Source organism: Artibeus jamaicensis, unplaced genomic scaffold (assembly GCF_021234435.1).
Source record: "Artibeus jamaicensis isolate MK-2021 breed Jamaican fruit bat unplaced genomic scaffold, CSHL_Jam_final scaffold_833, whole genome shotgun sequence".
NCBI classification, from domain to species: Eukaryota; Metazoa; Chordata; class Mammalia; order Chiroptera; family Phyllostomidae; genus Artibeus; species Artibeus jamaicensis.
In genome coordinates, this window is record NW_026522056.1 from 4,134,749 (window position 1) to 4,156,541 (window position 21,793).

Here is a 21,793-nt window from a genome sequence, read left to right on the forward strand (position 1 = left end):
GAAGGGGCAGGCAGAGCCAGCACTGGCTTCAGGGTCTGTGCTCTTCAACACAGTGCCGGGCAGACAGGCAGCAGAGAAACAAGTGAATTCAGGAATTCATGGGTGTCCTCCTATCATGAAAGTTTCTAGACCCTCAGCCCACCTCAGAGGGCAGGGAGCCCTGAGAATAGCTGAAACTGCATGTCTTGCTAGTGCAGTAGCATGAGAGTTTGGAGCTAGATTTTAATGTGATTTCATTGCAAATAATAAAATGGCTCTTTCTCTGAGCATGCTGATGGCTTTTGATACCTGCTACATAATTCATGAATAACTTATTTTGTCCTTCTTCCTATTCTTAATAAGTAAGAACCCATTTTTTTTCATAAGACAAAGACTCTCCCACCTGCAGTAGAGACCAGGCAAGCCTGCAAAGGGAAGGGAACTAATGTTAAAAGTTCTTAGGCGGTCTCTATGACTAAGAGGCTTAACAATCATGTTGTCTTCAAGGGAAAGAAGCAGAAAAGCCAATCTATACATTGCTGTTACCGAATTCAAGTGGTTTGCTGCTTGGGGTGCTCTACTCAAAAATGAGACATGGTTGTTTTTAGGTAGTTTTATCTAATGTACTTGCAGCAAGTACAACACACAGGGGATTCACATGCAAAGCTCTGTCTCCTGCGAGGGAGACTTACCCATTGTTTATACACACTATTTGCTTAATTACATGCCAATTTCTTCTTTGCAGTTGGCTACACTTATCCAGCTGGGTTCCTGTCAAGCTCATCTTGTTTACAGCTGTGCCTACAAAATACTGGGCTCCATTTTAACAGTTAGCAAGAATAGCATTTGGAAAGAACTGCCCAGACCTTGAGACTCTTTTCCTACCTAACATCACTGTTGTGAATTGATGCATTGTTAGAGTGTCACAAATTACTAAACCTCATTTTTGTTCAGGGGTCACACTCTACTTGCTCCCAACCTGGATTACCTGCTTTGATTTACTACTGTTCAAGCAGCAGAATCCTTCTGGTGCTACGGCAAAATCACACAAGGAGCCTCATTCAAAAAAGTCCCAAGCCCAGCCTCCCCTCCCCACCCCCCTGCACCCTCTGACCAGGAAATAGCTAACTTTGATCAAGCTTACAGAACCCATTCCTCTGCTTCTGCTGTCTCTTAGCAACGCCTTACAGTGTGGCTTTATTCAGGTGCCACCACGGCCTGCCCTGGGAAAGGAAATCTTCCAGGGCAAGGGAAACTCTTCCAGGGCTAGTAGGTTGCCACCACTGTGATGCGAAGACATGGCAGGAGGTCCAGATTTTCTGGGCCTGATTTCAAATTCTCCAATGTTGCATTGAATGATGCTTTTTTTTTTACTGCAAGATGTGCTTTTTAATATTTTATTCTTTCTAATAAATGCAATTGACTTTTTTAACTGTTTAAAATACTTTTGAATAAAAGGTATAAATTTATAAGCAGAAATATTAATTTTCAGATTGGAAAACATTCACTCTCTGTGTATATGATCACAGAGTTGATATGTTCCTTCATAATAAATAATGTAATTCACATACGCTCTTGGGAGAAACCCCAAACTGAAACCCTCTTTACAAGCTTTCCTTCCTTCACTCACACAGCCTCTGAAGTTCATCCCCATTAAGAACCCTCCCCTAACCAAATAAAACAGCGACAGTGACTCCTCTCAAACTAGGATGCACAGACAGTAACCTGAGCACCTTGCCTATTCAGCCATCACTCCACTCTAGATCTACTACGATTATCACAGAAACTAGTAAACCTTTGTCCTCATTCTGCTGATATTTCTTGTATATGTCTAAAAATGCCTCTTTGCATACATGTTTGCCTGACTCAGACTTTAAGCTTATAGAAAGCAGAAAAAGAATCCTCCACCTGTCTTGTGTTTTATGAATGACCTACAGAAACATTTAATAAATTATTTCAATAATGCTTACAGTAACTTACAGGTAGTCAATAGTATAATTCCTGCAATTACTTCTTATTGGATTTAGGCTACAAACCATAAGACAACATAATAAATGAACAAAATTCAGTCAGCCATAAGTGTTTCCCAAACAGCATGAAAAGGTGATGGAAGGGCAATTTGCAGAGAATTATAAGGAAAAAAATCACTTACTAAAATAGATTAAGGATGAGAAAGGATTTGCTATTAGCTTTTTAAAATGGCATGAAAAGTGGGAGTGATTTAAGTGGCAAACATTTATTTGATAAGTAGTTGAAGGCATGGGGCAAGCTGGTCCTTGAGGAGAACAGTTATCCCTGTTGGACACGGCTCACAAGAATTATTCACAGAATAGATCTAGAAAACTAGGTCAACAAGCTCAGCCAAAGAGAAATATTACTGTAATTCCTTGGCCACGGGCCCACTCGAGAACGCCTTCAACATTAGTCACACCAGAGAAACAGACTTTCATAAAACACCACTATTTATGATCTTGAAGATAGCTTGAAATTTTATTCTGCTTCGGACTGACTCCAACAGTGCCAGCCACCCCTTGCTTGACAAGTGACCAGCCTGGGTGGCCTCACAGCTCAATGCTGTATGAATGTGAAATGGAGGGACTACAGGCTGCCAGGAAAGAATTGAAGGCATTAGTAAAAGAGGAGGGCACTTCGAGTGGCTTTGCTGCAAGCAATATAGACGGTAAGAAATATGTATGGAGCACCTATTATATGTAATGCATTTGCTGTTGTTTTAGTTTAAGGGTATATTTATTAAAGCTGGGACGGCAGAACAAGGAAGGGCTTAGCACAGAAGAAGCAACAGGAGAGCCCAGGTGGGGCTGCCTTAGCTCACTGGGCAGTCAGAGAAAAGGGGGCCTTGGGGACAGGTTCACAGGGCAAGCTGCCACTGCCCATTGCTCCCCTGGTGGTGAGTCTGATGGGGACCCTTAGAGTTTAAGAGATGCATGCCTGAGAGGAAACAAAGGTGTGGTTATAAATATTGGAAGGATCTGCTGTATTTTCTATGATTAGAGTGAAGGTTCTTTTGGGGAAATCTCAAATCCTTGGGTAACTGGACCTTCACCTGTCTTAATCCTTCATGAATTTATCATACCTTTATTCCAGAACTAAAGGACTTCTGGGGAAAATATTAGAGCTCCCTACAGCTCAGAGGGATTTAAGTGGTGTGCCTCAAGTGTTCTTCAACAGGATTAGGAAGTGGGAGGCAAAGATATTAAATGTTTTAATCAGCAGAACAACTTTAGGGAAGTCACTTCATAAATGCATCCACCCTTTCCTTAATTTCTGTGTTTCTCTTGTGCTGAAAACTCTGCAAGGGCTCCCCTTTGTACTTAGAATAAAATTCACACTCCTCATCTGAGACTCTGAGGCCCTGTGTGACTTGGCTGTACCTACAACCCTACATTTTCCAGTCATTTATGCTCATTAATAGTCCCGCGGGCACACGGGACTCTTCTGCTAACCCTACCAGGACCCTTCCGCTCCCTCCTTGTGGATGGCCGTTGGCCAGCATTCCAGTCTCATTCAGCTCAGGCGCCTTCTCTGTGAGGCCTTCTCTCACTGCATAAACGAAACTATTCACTCTAGCACCCCTTACCTCATCATTTCCTTCCATTTTATTTTCTTCTAAGCACTTGTCACAATTTGAAGTTTGATGTCCATGCTTTATTTACTTGTTTATTATTTCCTGCTCCTACCAGAATGTATGTATGAGCAGGGCCTTCGTTCATCCCACTCAATGCTGACTCCCCAGGGCCTAGAACAGTGCCTGCCTCACAGCTGGCGGTCAAGAACTATTCAGGGACCGAATAAATCCAGAAGTTATTTGCTCACCAACTTTTTTCATCTGTAACATGCCCAGTGTCATGGAAAGCAAAAGCATCCTCCCTGAACACGCAAAATCGGAAGCTAAAACAATCTATAATAAACTTCAGGGGGTTTTATCCTCGATGAGCCACTTACCCCTTTTTTACTTTTACTTACATAATTAACATGTTTGCCTTACAACTTAAACAAATTTGTTGTCTAGTTTCCTGGCCTGTGGTGGATTAAAAGAAGCACATTAGAGGTAGGGATGCTGAAAGAAGCAAGAAAGGAGAGGCCCGCATGGAGGAAACTAAAAAGTTACTGCAAACCAAAAAGAACTCAGAGGGCTGCATATTTGGAGGCATTAAGTATAGAAGCAAATGGGGTCCCTGATCTAGGTTACCAGCAAACAATACCACTATTACAGTGGCTACTTCAGTTATCCGGAAAATCAAATTATGTTGTAGGTGTGTCCAAGGAAACAGGCAAATGGTAAATATTAACAAAAGGATTTTATCCAATATGTTATTTTGTATTGTTATTTTCAAGGGCAAGCAAAATTCAGGTTTCTTTTTTTTTTTTTTAAGAAAATTCCTTTCTGTGGAACATCTTAAAAGAAATCCTTTCTTTTCCTCCTACCCTCCTTTCATCCCTCTCTCCCCCTCTCCTTTCCTTTCTCCATCCACCCTCCTCATCTCCCTCCCTCCTTTACTTCTCTCAATCAGAAATCGACAGCTAAGCATGCCTCTTTGAGCTTGGGCAGCTAGAAAGCACAAGGCTAACTCTGACTTTCAAACATACCAGCTCTGTAGGCCTTCGGGGCATGTTTTTGGGGGGTTCTTTTCCTGATCTTGACCAGATCTTTTCTTCATCTTGATCCCTATTTATATTTTCTTAGAACTGATTGTTTATTACTACTACAGTAACCTTTACCACTATTTTAATTCATTATCTGTGCTATAACTGTGAACACTGGAAATCTTTTATGGAGAAAGAGCAAGTGTATACAAACTCTCCTGAGATCTCTCTGCTGATGACATGAATAGGGTGACGTTTTAATCGTTTCCTCATCATATAATCAGGTGACCGCCCATGGAAGAGGAATTGAGCTCCTTGCAGGTGAAATAGTATTTTCAAGTGATAAACATTTTAATGAAGCCCTGGAGGGTGATCTAGACCTGGTAATGGAAAGGTTAATACAAAAATCACACATCCTAAAAATTGAAAGTTCAATTCCAAAAAGTTAACATTAACTAAATATAATCACAGGAAATATGCGCAACACAAAGGGCAGCCAAAAAAGAGCCACAGCTGCTGATCCCTTTGGAAAGGAGGGAAGTGGACTTCCTAGACACGCAGGCCAGCGGCCCAGCGATGGGAGCCGCCTGGAGCCCTCCCCCCCTCTCCCTTCTGCCCGAGTTCTGTTTTTTGCTGATACGGTTTAGTTTAAGGGATCAGTATAACCCAGCTCAAGGAGTGTGGCTTATCGTAACCACTCTGTTGTTGTTCCGGCCTGCAGGACTGGGTCAGGAGTTCCAGCGAGTTGCTATAACGTTGAAAGGATCACAAGCAGAATCCAAGATGGGAATGTGCTTACTATATAGAACCCCACTTTCACCTATGGACTTACATTGTGTAAATCTTGTAGCATTTACAGTCTGTAAATATTTGGGGAAAAAACATTTGAAGGAGAAAATTTACCATATCATAACAATAGCAGATTCTGCAAGCAAATCTATTTATAAACCACATAGGCAATAACTTGATTCTAATATATTGCTTAGTTTAGAGATGATCTTTGTAAAAATCTCTCTGAAGACTATTAAAAACTGGCTCCCTTAAAATCTGAGAGGTCTCAGGCCATTTAAACAAAGCAATCATCTTATAAATTTTAGTTGACAACGCTCCGAAAGTGTTTTTGGCCATTCATTGGGTTGGCTGCCCACACTTGCTCCTGTCCTCCCCATGTCCCATCAGTTTCTAAGATTTACATGGTTCTAACCATCTGTGGGCTCTCAGCAGTCTGGAGAGAACCACGTGCGCTGCACCCAGCCCAGCCCCACCACAGGAGATTGGGTGGACACCCAACCCACACTGGCCACCACCAAGGAGCCTCTTCCCAGGGGGAGTGTACCTAAGGACTCCAGTCTCAGTCCGAAATGTCTCTAAAGAGAGAGATAACAAATTTGGGAACAGCAGGTGGCCATATTCCTCTCTGTGGAGGAGAGAGTGAAGGGAGCCCATGTGCAGACAGAGGCAGAAGGAGTCAGAGAAGGCTGCAGAGAAAGGCATAGGGCAGCAGAGAGAAGAGATGAAGAGAGACCTGGATCTGGAGCCCTGGATCCAGTTAACCCGAGGCCCATGTGCAAGACCCTACATTTACACACGTGTGTTCTCCTTCTAACAAGTCTCTCTTGTCTGGGGTTAAACAGACTCGAGGGTCTCCATCACACATAACCAAGAATCCTAACTAAATCTACAGGTGATGGAAGACACTTTTGTTCGAGGGCACAAAACTTCAAAGTTGAAGTGAGGCAATTTGTTGCAACTGATCAAAACTACATAAGTGGAACTGATTTTCAATATCAGTTCCCTTTGCTGAACAATTAATTCATGAGACTAAAAACACAGAACAACCCCTTTAAGAAAACCCCCTTCCTTTTACTGTGGGAGAATAACAAACACAACTTTTTGTGTTTTGAAGTTATAAAAAACTCAGGTTAGTCTTTTTTTTTATAAAGATTTTATTTATTTATCTTTAGAGGGGAAGAGAAGGAGAGAGGGAGAGAGATATCAATGTATGGTTGCATCTTGTGTGTCCCCTGCTGGGAACTGGCCTGCAACCCAGGCATGTGCCCTGACTGGGAATTGAACCATGGTTGCTTGATTCCCAGGCCCGCACTCAATCCACTGAGCTACACCAGTCAGGGCTCAGGTTAGTCTTTTTGACCATATCTCTCAGAAAAAGCTTAATACTTGATTAATGCTACCAATACTTTGTAAAACAAAAATTTAACACTCGAGATTAGAAGATTGGGTATATGTTAGCATAAAATGTTTAAAGGTATATTTTAGCTCCTATTTATCTTCTGGATACTGGAGGAGGACCTAATTTTATGAATGAGGGAGTTTCGCAACAGTAGTGACTTCTAAATAATATGGATTTCTAGAGATTTGTCACCAAAAACTGTAATTTCAGTTGAGTTCTTACAAATACAGGCACAAATGAATTGGCAAGATTTTAGAATCATGGCGCAAGAAGAGAGAAAACCACAGTCTAATCTTTTCCCACCACGAACAAGGAATCAACACCCAGAATACAGAGACCTCCCTTAGTTAACTTGAACCAGAGAAAGGGCTAGGACCCCTGTGTCCCAGCTCCCACCCGATTGCCTGTCACACGGCATGGGGACACACAGCCTAGAGTGGTCCATGTGCTTGCGTTCTGCTGTCTTTTTCCAATGGAGATGCTGATGTGTGTGCAGCTCCAGGAGGGTTGCACCTGCACAAGGATCCAGAAGACTTGTATGTGTGAACGTCAAAGGAAACGGTAAGGAGAGAAAAAGACTGAGGACGTTGTCATGGGAACACCAAGGCAAATCACAAGATGAAAAAGAACTGAAACCCGTTCTGCTACCTCAGGCTTTATTTACTCAAGTAGTAAATCAAGACATCTGTGTCTAAACCAATGCAGTGTAAAATAGACTAAAGATAAGCTTCAATTTAATCAACACTGTCCCCTAAATACCAAATCTTTTAAAGAGACACCACTGCACAGCGACTTATCTATATTGCTATTAAAATTATATAAGCATTTGTGCAAGCTCCGTGTTCTAGGTTCTTTTAAAATGCCAAATATCTCACCAAGAAGGACTGATACAAAGATAGAATTATGTAGAACACCATTTTATGAGCAGAATAGTTTCTAAACATATGACAGGCCTGAAAGGTCAAACAGGCTTGGTTTTATAACTGTTTACCCTAAATGAAATAAATGACCTCTTCCTGGGAGTTAAGTATACCCGGGGCTCAGTCTTCCACTGCAGAAGGAAAGATATGAAGACCACATTACGATATGAAGACCTGGTAAAGAAAATGTTGTACACTTCCCAGAATGACTGTAGGGAAAGCCTTTTCCCTCTCTTTTGAGTTGCACCTGTTTTCTGTGTCTTCACTTGGGCTTCTTACCTTTAGCCCCAAGCTCAAGTCACTCACTGTCAGTTCCTTGCATTCCCACAGAGAGGCAGCAGAACGTGAAGTCCAAGAAATCATGAGGGCAGGCTCTGGCCCCAGACCATGGAACATTCTCTGATTCACACCGACAGACTCACCACAGAAATGTTACCACCCTCAGCAGGCACTGCCCGGAGCTGGAACCCCACGACCTCCACCCCAGGCCTCCACTGCTGCTAGCAAACGTGCTTGTTCACACAAGGTCAGGTCCTTAGACCGGGACTCCCGAGGGGCCCTCTCCCCACCCTCTCCACCAGAGAAAGCAGGCGTGCAATAGGGACAACGTCCTACCAGGCAAGGGAACGGTGGATGGCCTTCTGAGGACATCTCCTTGTCTCAGGAGCCCGCGAGATAGGCTGAAAGATCCCTGTCTCCAGCTGCCAGGTCTCAGTGTCAGGTTTCAGCAAGTCACTGACCATCCACAAGCACCTGTCTCCTCATCCATGAAGTGGGGATGATAAAAATGTACATCCTCACAACATTTTGAGGTTTTTGACGTTTTCTGTAGGTCACAAATGGCTATTCTTGTTTTAACCAAACCCTAGTTGGTAGCATAAATTAAGAACCAAGTGATTTAATTCAAAGCAACCACTCCTTAAACTATTTGAAAGGATGTAAGTTAACAATTTTCACTTAGGAGTCGATTTGTATCAACAGTGAAAGTATAAATTTAGCCGTTTGGAGAAGAGAATTTACACTTCTTAAGATCCAGATTTTTCTGCTAGGAAAGTATCACTCCTATGATATACATGTAGGAACAGATTTGCTTCCATGTGACCAGCATTTCACTTTCATAAATATAACTGAATACATTATTCCTGAGTATGTCAAGTTAAAGATCCCACTATGGGTAATCAAGGGCCTCGCCATTCATAGCTGATCTAAAGACATTTTTAATCAGCCCTCTCTCACTTTGCTGTGATTCATAAATCTAAATTCCAAAATATGAAAGGACTGGGTAATTCTCAGACACTAATCTATCAAATCCAGAGGACAACTTCATCTGTTCAGAGCTCAACGGATGAAAAAATGATCTCTGTTGATTTTGCTAATTTACCTGAAACCCAGGACCAGGCGGGGGTCACCTGGTTATTAAATGCCATAGGCATTTAAAGGACTTGTGGTTCTGAAGGTGCTAATTTCCACATCCCCTCCATGGCAGAAGGAATCACAACATCTGGCCAGCAAGGTTAAGAGTAAGTTTTTGCATTCCCCCCAACAGTGCAAAAGCGTTCCCCTTTCTCCATATCCTCGCCAACACTTGTTTTTTGATTTATTGATGATAGCCATTCTGACAGATGTGAGAGGGTATATCGTTGTGGATTTAATTTGCATCTCTCTGATGATTAGTGATATTGAGCATCTTTTCATATGTCTATTGGCCATCTGTATGTCCTCTTTGGAAAAGTGTCTATCTTGGTCCTTTGCCTATTTTTTAATTGAGTTGTTTGTGGTTTTGGTGTTTAGTTTTGTAAGTTCTTTATAAATTTTGGATATTAACCCCTTATCAGATATATTAGCAAATATGTTCTCCCATTCTGTGAGTTGTCTTTTTATTTTGTTCATGGTTTCCTTTGCTGTGCAAAAATGTTTTAGTTTGATGTAGTCCCATTTGCTTATTGTTTTCTTTTGTCTCCCTTGCCTAGGTAGATATATATGATAAAATATTGCTATGAGCAATGTCTAAGATTTTGCTGCCTATGTCTCCTTCTTGAGATTTTTATGGTGTTGGGCTTTACATTTAAGTCCCTAATACATTTTGAATGTATTCTTGTGTGTGGTTTAAGAAGGTGATCTAGTTTCATCTTTCTGCATGTATTTGTCCAACTTTCCCAACATCATTTATTAAATAAACTGTCTGTACCCCATTATATGTACTTGCTTCCTTTGTATAATATTAGGTTTATTTCTGGGCTTTCTATTCTGTTCCCTTGATCTATGTGTCTGTTTTTATATCAGTACCATGCTGTTTTGAGTACTGTGGCCTTATAGTATAGTTTGATATTAGGCAGCACGATTTTTCCAACTTTGTTCTTCTTCTGCAGATTGGCACAGCCACTATGGAAAGCAGTATGGATATACCTCACAACATTAAAAATGGATTTGCCTTTTGACCTGGCAATTCCTCTTCTAGGAATATATCCAAAAAATCCAAAACATTAATTCAAAAAAACATAAACACCCCTATGTTCATTGCAGCATTATTTACAATCACCAAGATAAGGAAGCAGCCCAAGTGTCCACCAGAAGATGAGTAGATAAAACAACTATGGGACATTTACACAACAGAATACTACTAGGCCATAAAACATAAGACAATTTTACCCTTTGAGACAGTATAGATGGACCTGGAGAACGTTATGCTAAATGAAATAAGCCAGCCAGAGAAAGACAAATACTATATGCTTTTACTAATATGTGGACTCTAATGAAGTGAACTTATGAGGAAAAAGAGACAGACTCATAGATGGGGAGCAGGATGACAGCTGGGGCAGCAGGAGTTGGGGTGGAGGGATGAAGCAAAGAGGAAAAAGGACTCATGGACACGGACAACAGTGTGGTTATTGAGCGGGGAGGGAAGTATAAGGGGACTAAATGGTAATGGAAAAAATACAAAAAATAAAACAAAAAAGAGTAAGTTTTTGTAGCTCTGCTTCCTAACTAGACCCATCCTACATTTACGCCTCTAACTTCCTGGCTTTCCTGGTTCTACATGCTGTCCCAGTGATTTTTCTTCATTTCTTCTCTCCCCTAAGACAGGGCTGCAGAGAGTTTCTTTCAGTTGCTCAACGCTCTGTATCCATAGCAATCGTGAGGCAGCTTTTCCAGATGAGAAAACTGAGGGCTCTGGAGGGTTGCTCAAGATTAAACTTGAACTTGGGGTTTCTAAGATTTTAGCAAGAAATCTTGCAATCCTTACTTTTAGATGTCTGAGGGTCTATCAGATTTCTGCAGACAAGGCAAAAATCTACCCAACTAGATCAACTCCCCAAGTACTTCTCTGCAGAGAAATGGCAATCTGAGGCTTGGCTTATACGCAGCAAGCAGGAAGGGAGAGAGTGGGTAAAGATGCTGTTTTCAAGTCATCAGAGCAGCTTTAAAGCACACAAACAACCATGTGACCCCACAGACAGAGACTGGTCTCTGACACATGGGTATGTCATGTGTCCTAAATTCCTGTAGGAAATGACTGATAGAAGAACTGGGATGGAATGTAAACTGTAAGCTATTTCTTAAGCATCTCTCTTTTTTTCTAAGAGTTCCCTTCCGAAGAAAACTCAGGCTCATCCTTCCTGCCTGATTCTTAACTGTGGCTGTACAGGCTCCCTGTTGAAAGAAGAAAGAGGATGGAGGGATGGTGTGAAGATACACACAGGGGAGCCACAGAGTCCAGATGCAACAGCATCACTTCCAAGCCCAGGGAAGGCCTCTTTCCAATGCTGTGAATTTCCTCCATTTCCCCGGTTACTTCCCTGAGAGTGCCCTCCATGCCGACCTCCCACACACTCCAACAACAGTCCCCCATCCTCTGTCTCAGCCCCCAAACCCCAGTACACACACTCTTCCTCACTCTTACCCCCATCACCTAGAGATGTGCAAAGTACCGCAACATGCCCATGCTGTTGGGAACGGGAAAGGAAAAGCATCTTTTTAAATTGTGTCCACCTATTTTGGGAGCAGTGCACCTGAGCTGGGTGGAGAAGGCAGGCTGGGCTCAGGAGGCTGAGTCAGAGAATAAGATGTTAATTACAAAGAGCAGGCATGGCCGTGCTCACAGGTAGGGCCCCTGTGAGCTGGAAGAGACCCTGGACACCACACAGCATCACTCTTTTCCTTCCTGAGGGAAAATGGGAAGGAGGCTGATGCAGGGCTACACACCCACTGGGGGGGCCAGGAGGTAGAGGTCATCCTTAGAAGGTCAAGGGTGCAAGGATGTGGCTGAGTTCTAAGCTGTGCTCCAGTTCTGGAACCCTCCACAAAACATCCCCAAAGTCCCCAGTGCCCTTTCTGGAGTGTCTTTTTGGAAGGATGGAGAAGAGTTTTGCCTAACCACTTCTCAGTTCCCTCATCTGAAACTGGGAATGTGAGCCTCTGTTTTTTCAGGTGGTGGTGAGGATGAGAAGCAGGAAACCACCCAGCCTAACGGCTGGCCTGCCACTGGGCTCAGTAACTGTCCAGCAGCTCTCCCCGAGAGCCCCGGCACCTTCTCTGTCTTTTCCTCTGGTCTTCCCCTACAAATGTACTCCTTTGCCTGAATTTCCTTCTGTCTTTGGCAGAAATCTTGGGAAATGGTTATTCATTCCCTGTTTGTGAACAAAATGTTGCTAGTGGCTGGTTGGGTGTCAGAGCACAGAGGAGAGCCGGGCCCAGGAGAACCGTGGACGGCAGCACTTCTGCTGTTGAGGGACAGCCCATCGGAGTGGAGGGAAGTCCAAGTGTGAGGAGATGAGCACCCCCACGGCACCTCGGACCCTTCTGTCTACTCCCTCATCCAGTGGGGGCAGCTGTCTAGGGGATTCAGCCACACACACTTCCTTACCTTGAGAGGCAGAGTGGTAGGTGGGGCCGGGTAGCTCCTGCTGGTCTGAACAGGTGGACAGTATCTGTAGAGCGTCGCCCTCCTGGCCCACACACAGGTACCTGGGCCCTCTGTGTAGCTCTTCGGGAGTACTTGGCAGGTGGCAGCACCCATCCTCACTACGGCCCTTCCACCCCAGTCAGCAGCATGGGCCAGGGTGGCCTGTGGAATTGAGCCTTCCAAAGCATTCCAAGCCTGAGGGTCCATGCCCCCCGAGTCCTGGGGGACAGTAACAACTGGCCATTCCTTCCAGCATGTGGAGGGACTGCTGCCTCCATTGCTCATGATGACATCAGGGGTAGGAGGTCTGCATGACGGGAGCTGGAACTGGCCAAGGTTCCTGGAGGCAGGGGCCAGGGACAGCCTGCAACGTGGGGAACCGCAGAGGCTACCCCTCCGCACACCCAGCTCCTGAGGTTGCTCCTCTCCCTCCTTCTCCTTCTGGGCAGAGCAACCGAAAGCAGCTGGTTGCTCTGTCCCACGGCCCTCCTTTGGCAGCAGGCTCGAGGGAGGGGCAGCCAAGCCCTGAGTGTGTCCAAGGTCCCGGCCTGCCAAGAAGCCTGTCCTGGGACTTTGGAAAACGTGTCCCTCCTCTGGGCCCCCTGGGGCTGCTATCCAGGCAGTAGCTGCTGGAGACAGGGCGGGGAAAACTCCGGCAGGGGGGGCCTGCAGCTGGATGAAGAGGAAGGAAGTTTTCATCTGCTGTGGCTTGGGCTGCTCAGCCATTTCCTCCAAGGCGGTAGGGCCGGTCCTTGCCAGGGTCGCGGTCAGACCTCAGTGCCCAGGCATGCGAATGACAGCAGCTGTGGGCAGATGTGACTTGGCAGCCCTATGGTTCCACCAAGAGCCTGAGGAAGCAAATGACACATCTTCAGCACCCAGGGAGGGTCTTTAAGAAGCAAGGATCAGGGGGTGATCTTGGGAAGCCACAGGACTGGACGCCACGCTTGCTTCACAGAACCACAACAAACTGGTAGGGAACAGTCTCAGACTGCAGGTGGGCAGGGAGTCAGGGCTGGGCTTCTCTACCTTGGTGTGCCCCATGGAATTCCTTTTTCTTAACTGTTCCCTTCCCCATATTTGAAAAGAAAACACTAAAGTGATTTGTTTCATTGTTTAATCCTAAACTGTGTATTAGCTCACCTGCTGGGTGCCTGGCATGTGAGACGCTGCGATTTGCAGCAGGAGCCTCCGGCTCACTTTAAAGCGTACTTGGCATCCTCACTCGCCCTGATAACACACCGCTGTAACCAGCGTTACTGTTTTCATGATCCTCCGCTTTAAATCCTGTGGTTATCTCGGAGTTCCCAAGGGGGGCTCCGCAGCCCTACATCAAAATGCTTGTCATGACGCATGCAAAATAAATTTTAAACTGGAGACAAAAGTGAAAAAGAAAAAATAAAAAAAGAGGGAAAGAAGAAATAAAAAAGAAATCCAGGTAACAAATTATGGGTTTATTTAGGAGGGTTTTCTGTTTGTTTTAAAAAATTATTTCACCTTCTTCTTCACTCATGAGAACAGCACGCCACCTGAAAACTCACTGAGCAGCTCACACTGAGCATCGCCAGGGGCTCACCAGCTCTTGAGAAGGAAAAGGAGCTTTTCAGCCCTGCCCACCTTGCTCCTGGGGAGGAAGTGGATGGGGAGGGGAGGAAGCTTTTTTTTTTAAATCAATTTGAACTTGACTGAAAGGGAAGCATCCTCAGAAAAACTGACCATGTGGCCCGAAAGGTGGCTACTCTGCAGCGCAGGAGCCCTGGCTGTCGCTCTCCCTGACACCGGGGTGTGGCCTCGCGTTGGCAGCGCCCACAAAGTGACCGAGGCCCTCAGTCCTGGCTGACCACTGCTGGCCAGGGTGCGTCTTACGAAGTTCTCAGGGTGGGTGCTTGGGGCCCTATGTCGGTTTTCCTTTTAAAACATCTTCCTACAGATTTTCACACAAGGTTTTGACAGCTTTGCCCATATTTCCAGACAGGAGACATCTTACAGGCCACTACAGTCCCTTTATAACAAACACCATCATAGAGAAAAATTCAGCAAAACACTATTATGCCTGCCTCTTAGACTCATTCATTGAAACAGTGATGATTATCCGACTGCACTGATTTTCAACAACAGTCCTGTGTGAGTAACATCCAGTCCCTTTTTTGTGATTTCCCACTCTCCTATAGGAGAACTTGTTTGAACTTTGTAATGACTTGACAAATACCACTTTGTTGACTGATTAACTGCTAACAAGGTGAGTAGCTGTGTATTCACACAGAACAGGGGCTCTCCCTCCCGGGAGCACCCCCGAGCCTTTCTTCCCTGTCAGGAGTGCACCTCCTAAAGGAGGGTCATTCTGAGGGACCCCACAAGGCATGCAACAAGGGGAGCAGCGGGCGGCGGCAGCCTGTCCCAGGCTGACCCCCTGAACCTGTCTCCAGGGCCCCTTTGCCCTGACGCTGCAGTGAGCTGACAGCACCCCACCTTGGCTCACTTCCATCACCGACTTTTCTTTCTCAGGGAGCCAAAGCAGCCCCGCCTGGACTCTCTCCTCTCGCTTCTTCTAGCCTAAGCCCTTCCTTGTTTCGCGGTATACAGCTTTAATAAACCTACTCTTTAAAAAAACAAAAACAAACAGGGATTTAGATGAGAAAGAACCATCTTTTTGTTTCGGCTTCTAGAGGTGTCAAGCCTTATACTGGGTGCTTTATATGCCTCATGCTTATTCAAGGCATATACAACCCTGTGAGGCAATTGAGGAGTGTGGAGTAACTGCCTGATGCCTTTCTTCCAAAACTGCCCCAGGTGGGCAGGGGCTTCACAGAGCTACTGAGTGAGAAGTTTCACTTCAACTCCAGTCTCCAAATAAAACAATGTATGAAAACAAAACAACAACAACTACAACAAAATCACATGGTATGTTCAGGACACTTTTCTAATTTTTTATTTGCAAGCCTCTCACACAGGTGATTACTGCCAAATGCTTCACTTTGACATTGTGCGGGCTGAAGTAGGAGAAGAGTAAAGAAATGGTGGGTGTCAGTGGAGACCTGACAGCAGGGTTGACTTGTGACACAGGTAGGACAATTCTGCAAGTACTGGGGGTACCTTTAGAGGGCTGAGGTTCTGTATGAGAAGTAAGGGCAAGTGCCAGAGAAACATGGGTTTCAGTTGTGATGTACGTGGCACAACTCTGAGTCTACTGTGTGACCTTGAGAAAGTTACTCTACCTTTCTGATAATCACTGCATTTTTCAGACTATAAGATGCACCGCCCCCTCAATTTGGGAAGAATAATGGTTCTTAATGCTGTTGTGAGTTCTGTTTACATTTATATTGGTGAAAATTGTGTTATTTATGTTATTAAATATTTTACCCCATTTTTTGCTTCAAATTTTTTCCCTATTTTCCTCTTCTAAAACCTAGGTGTGTCTTTTGGCCTGAAAAATATGGTAGCTTCCTCTTCTCTGAGGTGAGGTCATGATACCTGATACCTGATTCACAGGGTTGTTGAGAGGACTGAATGGAAGTGCATGTGCAAGGCCATCATAGTGCCTGGCACACATTGGTTTCTCAGCAAATGTGAGCCACCTTAGAACTTATACCTTCCCATGGTGGGTGCCTGGAGAAAATGGTTTGACCCAATGGAACACTGTGAGTTGTTTCCTGAAACATCTTTTCTTTCTAAAGTTGCAACAGGCACCATACGTGTGGCTTCATACTTCCTACCTGATGGGAGCTGGAGCTGGAGAATGAATTGGGATGAGGGGGGAGTCCACAGTAAATCTGGGGTCTGGAGACATGTGTGAGTCCTGCTGTGATCGTTCATTAGCTGGGACCTGCAGCAAGTTTCTGTGCGAAACAAATTTGTGCTCTTCTTGACCTACAGAATTGTTTTGAAGGTCAAATAGGATAATCTATGTAAGAGTCCTCTATAAGCACAAAATTCATATATTCATTCTTTAAGTCAGGATGGGTCTCGTTATGATCATTTACAATTACACTAAATCATTGTATCTGATGCCTCTGAAGACTCAAGAGGCCTTGGTATGAAAGGATTCTAAGTTGACTTCACACTTCTCCACCACCACTGACCCTCAAGACCCATAAGGTGTGAATGCAAACAACAGGTAATTTAAGCTTGATTCCACTTTGTTAATGAGGTCTTCTTATTACATCTAAAGTGAAAAAGAACCTTCTAGAATCTTAACAAGGGTGGAGAGAGGGTGGGCACTGAGGAGGGGTCTCAGCGCACAATCACTTCTCTCAGGCCTATGACAACCTCATGCAGCAGGCCACACAATTCCCCTTTCAGAAACTCGGAGAGAGAGAATGGGAGAGATAAAGGAACTGGCTTAAACCCACCGAGGGAGGGCAGAGGTGGAGATTTTCATCGGTCTGACCCCTCTCCAGCTCTCTCCAGCTGGAGGACCTAAACTGCACACGGAGTCCAGCCTGTCTGTTTCCTGTCTCCAAAACCTGGATGCCCAGGGAAGGTGCCCTCCCCCGACCCACCCACACATGTTCCCTTTGCTACCCAGGGGGCTCCACCCCTTCCAAAGTTGTTTCCTTCGTGTTTTTAACAGCTTAGATGATTCGAGAGTGTACAGAAATGGCACCGTACCAAGATCTGTTGTCTGCACTGTAGAATGTAACTGTCCCTAGAGTGGCAATTCCAGAGAACAGGTGCTAGAGGCCCATGTCCCAGGAAGTCCCAAAGAACAGTCCATTCAGAGTTTTCAGTCACAGAAGTCACAATCTGCTCCTCAAAACTCGCTCATCCTCTCAGAAGGTAAAGTCCACGGCAGTCTGTCCCTGGCAATTAAGCTGGGAGCGCTCTGGAGTTACTGTGCCCGATTTGGTCGTGGCCTGTGGGCCTCACAGCCTGAGGGGAGGAAAACAAGGCAGTAACTGTGGGCCTCTCCTCCTCAAAGGCTGCATTTGGAAAGTGTGTTCCAGAGTCAAGGGGGAATGGGAGACACAGCTGAGGTGCGGGTGGAGCCTGGGACTGTGGGAGAGCATGGCACAAACGAAACCAGGATGGCTAGGGAGGCGTGAAGAGGTCAGGAGAGGGAACGTCAAGGCCATGGGCACCAGGACCAAACTGAAGGAAATGGCCTGGAAAGTCAGGAAAATGTCAAGAATGAGCATCTGGACAAAGAAAAATACCAAATATTTTCTGGCTTTATTGGATTCTAGATTCCTCCCTTCTTGTTGCATAAGGGATCACATCATGCCTTTCTTGGGACAGAAGCTGTGCTTAATGCTGATCCAGGTGACTGGTTCTTGCCTTTTGGATCATTCTGCCCTTGCAGGAATTAGGGAATAGAGCAAAAGATCAAACTCCCCAAGAAGGACTGAAGATCAAGGTGATCGCTTTACCTCTGGAGCCTTATTACTGGAGGATAGTCCTACTGCAGGGTAAAAAGTGGCTACCCAGTCAATATGTGTTTAAACATTGTTCCTATTAAGACCGGATAAAAACCTCTTTCACTTCTATTTAAACAGTACCTCATGGTGCAAGTCTATATCATGCACATAGCTTTCCAAACTCACTGCTGAACAGTCATATTTTGATTGTGTTTTTAGTAAATTCTGTTGTCTGGTATATAGTTAAAAATTACCAATATGCAGTTCCGATCTGAGTTCACAGTTGAGCCGAATGGTAGGAGAGTGGCAACACCGAAATAGTTTGAATGGCTTTTGAAATTGACCCTAAGTCCTTTGAAGACTTCTTTCTTGTCTGCGTTTTCTTTCTTTCACCATAAAGAACAACATGTGATTGGCATCAGAATAACTGCTATTGGTAGAAAGTTCTCGAAGGGGAAGTATTCCTGGTAGGTGGAGTGTCTGAGAAGGACGGGAGTGAGCTGGTTCAATTCAGACGAGACTGGGGGACAGTAACACTTCCGTGGCTGGGAAGACAGAAGAGAAAGGGCTCCAGCGAGGGTCCGAGTGAGGCTCTGCTTGGAGGGCCAGGGGAGCACCTCCCGTCTGAGGGGACCCACTGGGGAGTGTGGGAGGAAAGTCGACCCACTGGCTGAGGAGCTGATCTTCATGTCAGAGACACTGGTAACCACAGGCCATAGGTGTGGCCGACACGGGGCTACCAACCAGTGCACCAGCAGCTCTAAATGTTTAGAGCGCGGACTGGGAGAGCTCACTGGGATGGGCTGGGAATGCGGACGGGTGGCTGCTGCTTCTCTCTGGGCCTCAGTGTTTTATCCTTATGGCCTCTTGCAGACAAAGTGGGAAAGCAAATAAAAAGGGCTTGGTCCATGGGGGCAGGAGATAAAATTACAACCATTACCAAGTTTAACAGAAACAGGCCATTGTGTCTGCCTATAAAATATGCACTTAGAAATAATCCCTATTAGGCCAAGAGAGCTTTTTCAAAGGCTGCTTCCAGTAAACTCACAACACTAAAAGGATGGCTTCACTGAGGACCAATCTGGAGCAATTAGGGACTAATCGATGGAGGTCCAGCCTCTGGCTCTGGCCTGAACTTCAATCACAGACACCTCAAATGGCCCCGCTGACCCACTTCATCCCCTCTGTGAAGTGAAACCTGACCCCTGCCTGGCTGGGAGGACCCCGCCTCTATCTGCCCAGCACTTCTGTAGAGGAAAGGGCTCTAGAAACCATGGAGGAGCTGAGGGCCACGGCCTGCAGGGCATGCCACAAAGCAGAGCATTTAAATTCCTCATGGCTGGTGCTCTGGTTTGTTCAAGACTTTTTTCCCCATTACTTCACAAGCAGTCAGCCTGTGTGATCAGATGCCAGCGCAGGCACATCCCAAAGGAAAGTACAAAGAATGCTTCAAAATACACCCATGTGTGTGTACAGGGTCGGGGTGGCAGGCAGCAAAGAAAATAGAAACAGGACGGAAATGAAGGACTTTCTAATTGGAATATTTTTCAAGTGTTCCCATCTGGTTCTTCCATAAATAATCATCACAAGGGGAACTATCTGACACAGTGTCATCTCTTGAAAAAATAAGCTGGACTTGGTTTTTGGAAAGAGGCAAAAAATGGCCACAGGGGAATTCGTTTGGAGGACATAAGAGGTGGAGGAATTGCAAGTACCATGTATCCCTGGTTCTCGGAGACAGTGTAAGAAAAGTTTTCTTTCTTTATTTTACCTCTCCAAATCACAAGTCCTTGCCTATAAAATGGAAGATAAAGTCGCCCCTAAATATGAAGCAGGGTGGCATCACCTCCAGAGCACAGACTTCGGAGGCTGGAAGATCTGACTCTGTACCCGCTTAACTGCTATTTGCTTTGGGAAAACAGTTTAACTCATGCAGACTTCAGTGTCCATGTGTTTGAGACAGAGAACCCAGTATTTACCTTGTTCCGAGGATCAGAAGTAATCTACGAAAATGCCCATGGTGGGGTCAGGCACATACTAGACACCCAGCAGCTCTTCATTATCATCATCGTCACGCTCACTGTTACACAAATCCTCTTACAGGAATGGAGGCAACAACACTACTGCTGTGAAGGTGTCTTCCCAACCAGTAGAGAGAATATCCTGGACAACCTCGGAGCATTATTTGATGTGTCATGAGTAGCATTGCTCGGACTGGGGACAGTCAACATAATACTGCCATTTTGGATTGAATGTTCGGCTCCCTGCAAGATTCACACACTGAAACTAGTTTTAGTGTGATGGTATCTGGAGGTGGGGCCTTTAGAAGGTGAACTGGTCATGGGAGTGAAGCCCGTTTGGTAGGATTAGTGTCCTTACAAGAATAGGCCAGGGAAGAGTTCACCATCTTTCTGTCATGTGAGGACACAGCAAGAGGTTAGCACTGTGAGACCAAGAAGAGGGCTCTTGTTAGACACTGAACTGGTGAGCACCTTGATCTGGCATTTCTCTGCCCCCAGAACTGTGAGAAATGTTTCTGTTGCTGATAAGCCACTCGGTTTATAGACTTTTGTGGTAGCAGCCCAAACTAAGACAGAAATTGTTACCAAGAAATGAAGTGCTGCTCTAACAAACACCTAAAAATGTGAAGCAGCTGGGTAATGGGTAGAAGCTGGAAGACATTTCAGTGCATGCTGGAAGAAGCTGAGATTATTATAAAAGGACTTTTAAAGGCAACTCTGGTGAGGGCCCAGAAAGGAAAGGAGAGAAAGTTTCCATCTTAGAGAATATACAAATAATCATGTACAGAGTGCTGGTAGAAATATGGATGGTAAAGGCCACTCTGATGAGGTCTCAGGTGGAAATAAGGAACCTGTTTTTGGACCATGGAGAAAAAACAATCCTTTGTTATAAAGTGGCAGGGAACTTGGCTGAATTGGATTTTGTGGAAGATAGAAGTTGGCCAGTGGTGAAACTGAATATTTAGCTGAGAAAATTTCTAAGCAGCATTAAAGGAATGGCTGAGTTCCTTCTGACTTTATATAGTAAAATATGAGAAAGGAGAAATGGCTTAAAAATCCAACTATTAAACAAAAAGGAGCTAGAATGGGAGCGCACACTTGGAAGAGAACACTTAGGGTGTGGGCAAGGGACCGTTTGATAAGGAGATTAGTATCGGTATGAACCGCCATATAAGAAGTATCGTAAATATTTTACTTTTGAAGATCAAGCTAATACAAGAGTAGGGGAGAGGGGGCAATTTAGCCAACATTTGCTTACTTGTGGGTGAGTCTGTGCAATAGAAAGGTTTCATCGCCCATATCACAGTGAGTCATTACAGGGTTATTTGCTCGGTTAAGTGTTTGAAGTCTGCTTCCCCTAACACAAAGGCAGGCACTGTGTGATTCTGTTGTCCACTCTATAGTCAGTCCCTAGCATGGAGCTAAGCAAACAGTAGATGCTCAATAAACATTTGTTAAGTGAGAAAAACAGCATATAAATGGACAGGTTCTTGCCTTTAATAAACTTGTAATTTAATGGAGAAGACAGAGAACATACAGCTTGAATACCAGAAAGAATGCAATGAATGCTGAATAGAGGGTACAAGGAGAGAGAGATGAATTCTGATGGATCTGTCAGGCAAGACTCATGGAAGAAAGGCCCTATGAGGTGGGCTTTATAGGTTAGCCTTTCAACAGGTAAAGACTGGGGAGCAGTGCATTCAAGGCTGAGGAAACTAAAGGAAAGGCAGAGAAGTGGGAACTATACAGCAAGAGTAGGGCATGGCATGTGGCTCAGTGGGATGGAGCACCCTCAGAGAGCAGGGGGGGTTACAATAGAA

At 44.9% G+C, this 21,793-nt stretch overlaps 1 protein-coding gene across 6 annotated transcripts in view; it reads right to left on the reverse strand.

The window, feature by feature from the left end:
• The window catches only part of PSD3 (pleckstrin and Sec7 domain containing 3), a 554,618-nt gene that overhangs the window by 451,752 nt on the left and 81,073 nt on the right, over nucleotides 1-21,793 (reverse strand). For 5 of the 6 annotated variants that reach the window (XR_008390587.1, XM_037142625.2, XM_053659808.1 and 2 more), the window contains exon 3: nucleotides 12,560-13,446. The exons of the other annotated variant lie outside the window; for it this stretch is intronic. Coding sequence is in view for 4 of the 5 variants with exons in the window: in XM_037142625.2 (XP_036998520.2) it covers nucleotides 12,560-13,324 (765 nt within the window). In the remaining variant the exon portion in view is untranslated. The remainder of the gene's footprint in view (nucleotides 1-12,559; nucleotides 13,447-21,793) is intronic. 6 annotated transcript variants of the gene reach the window in all.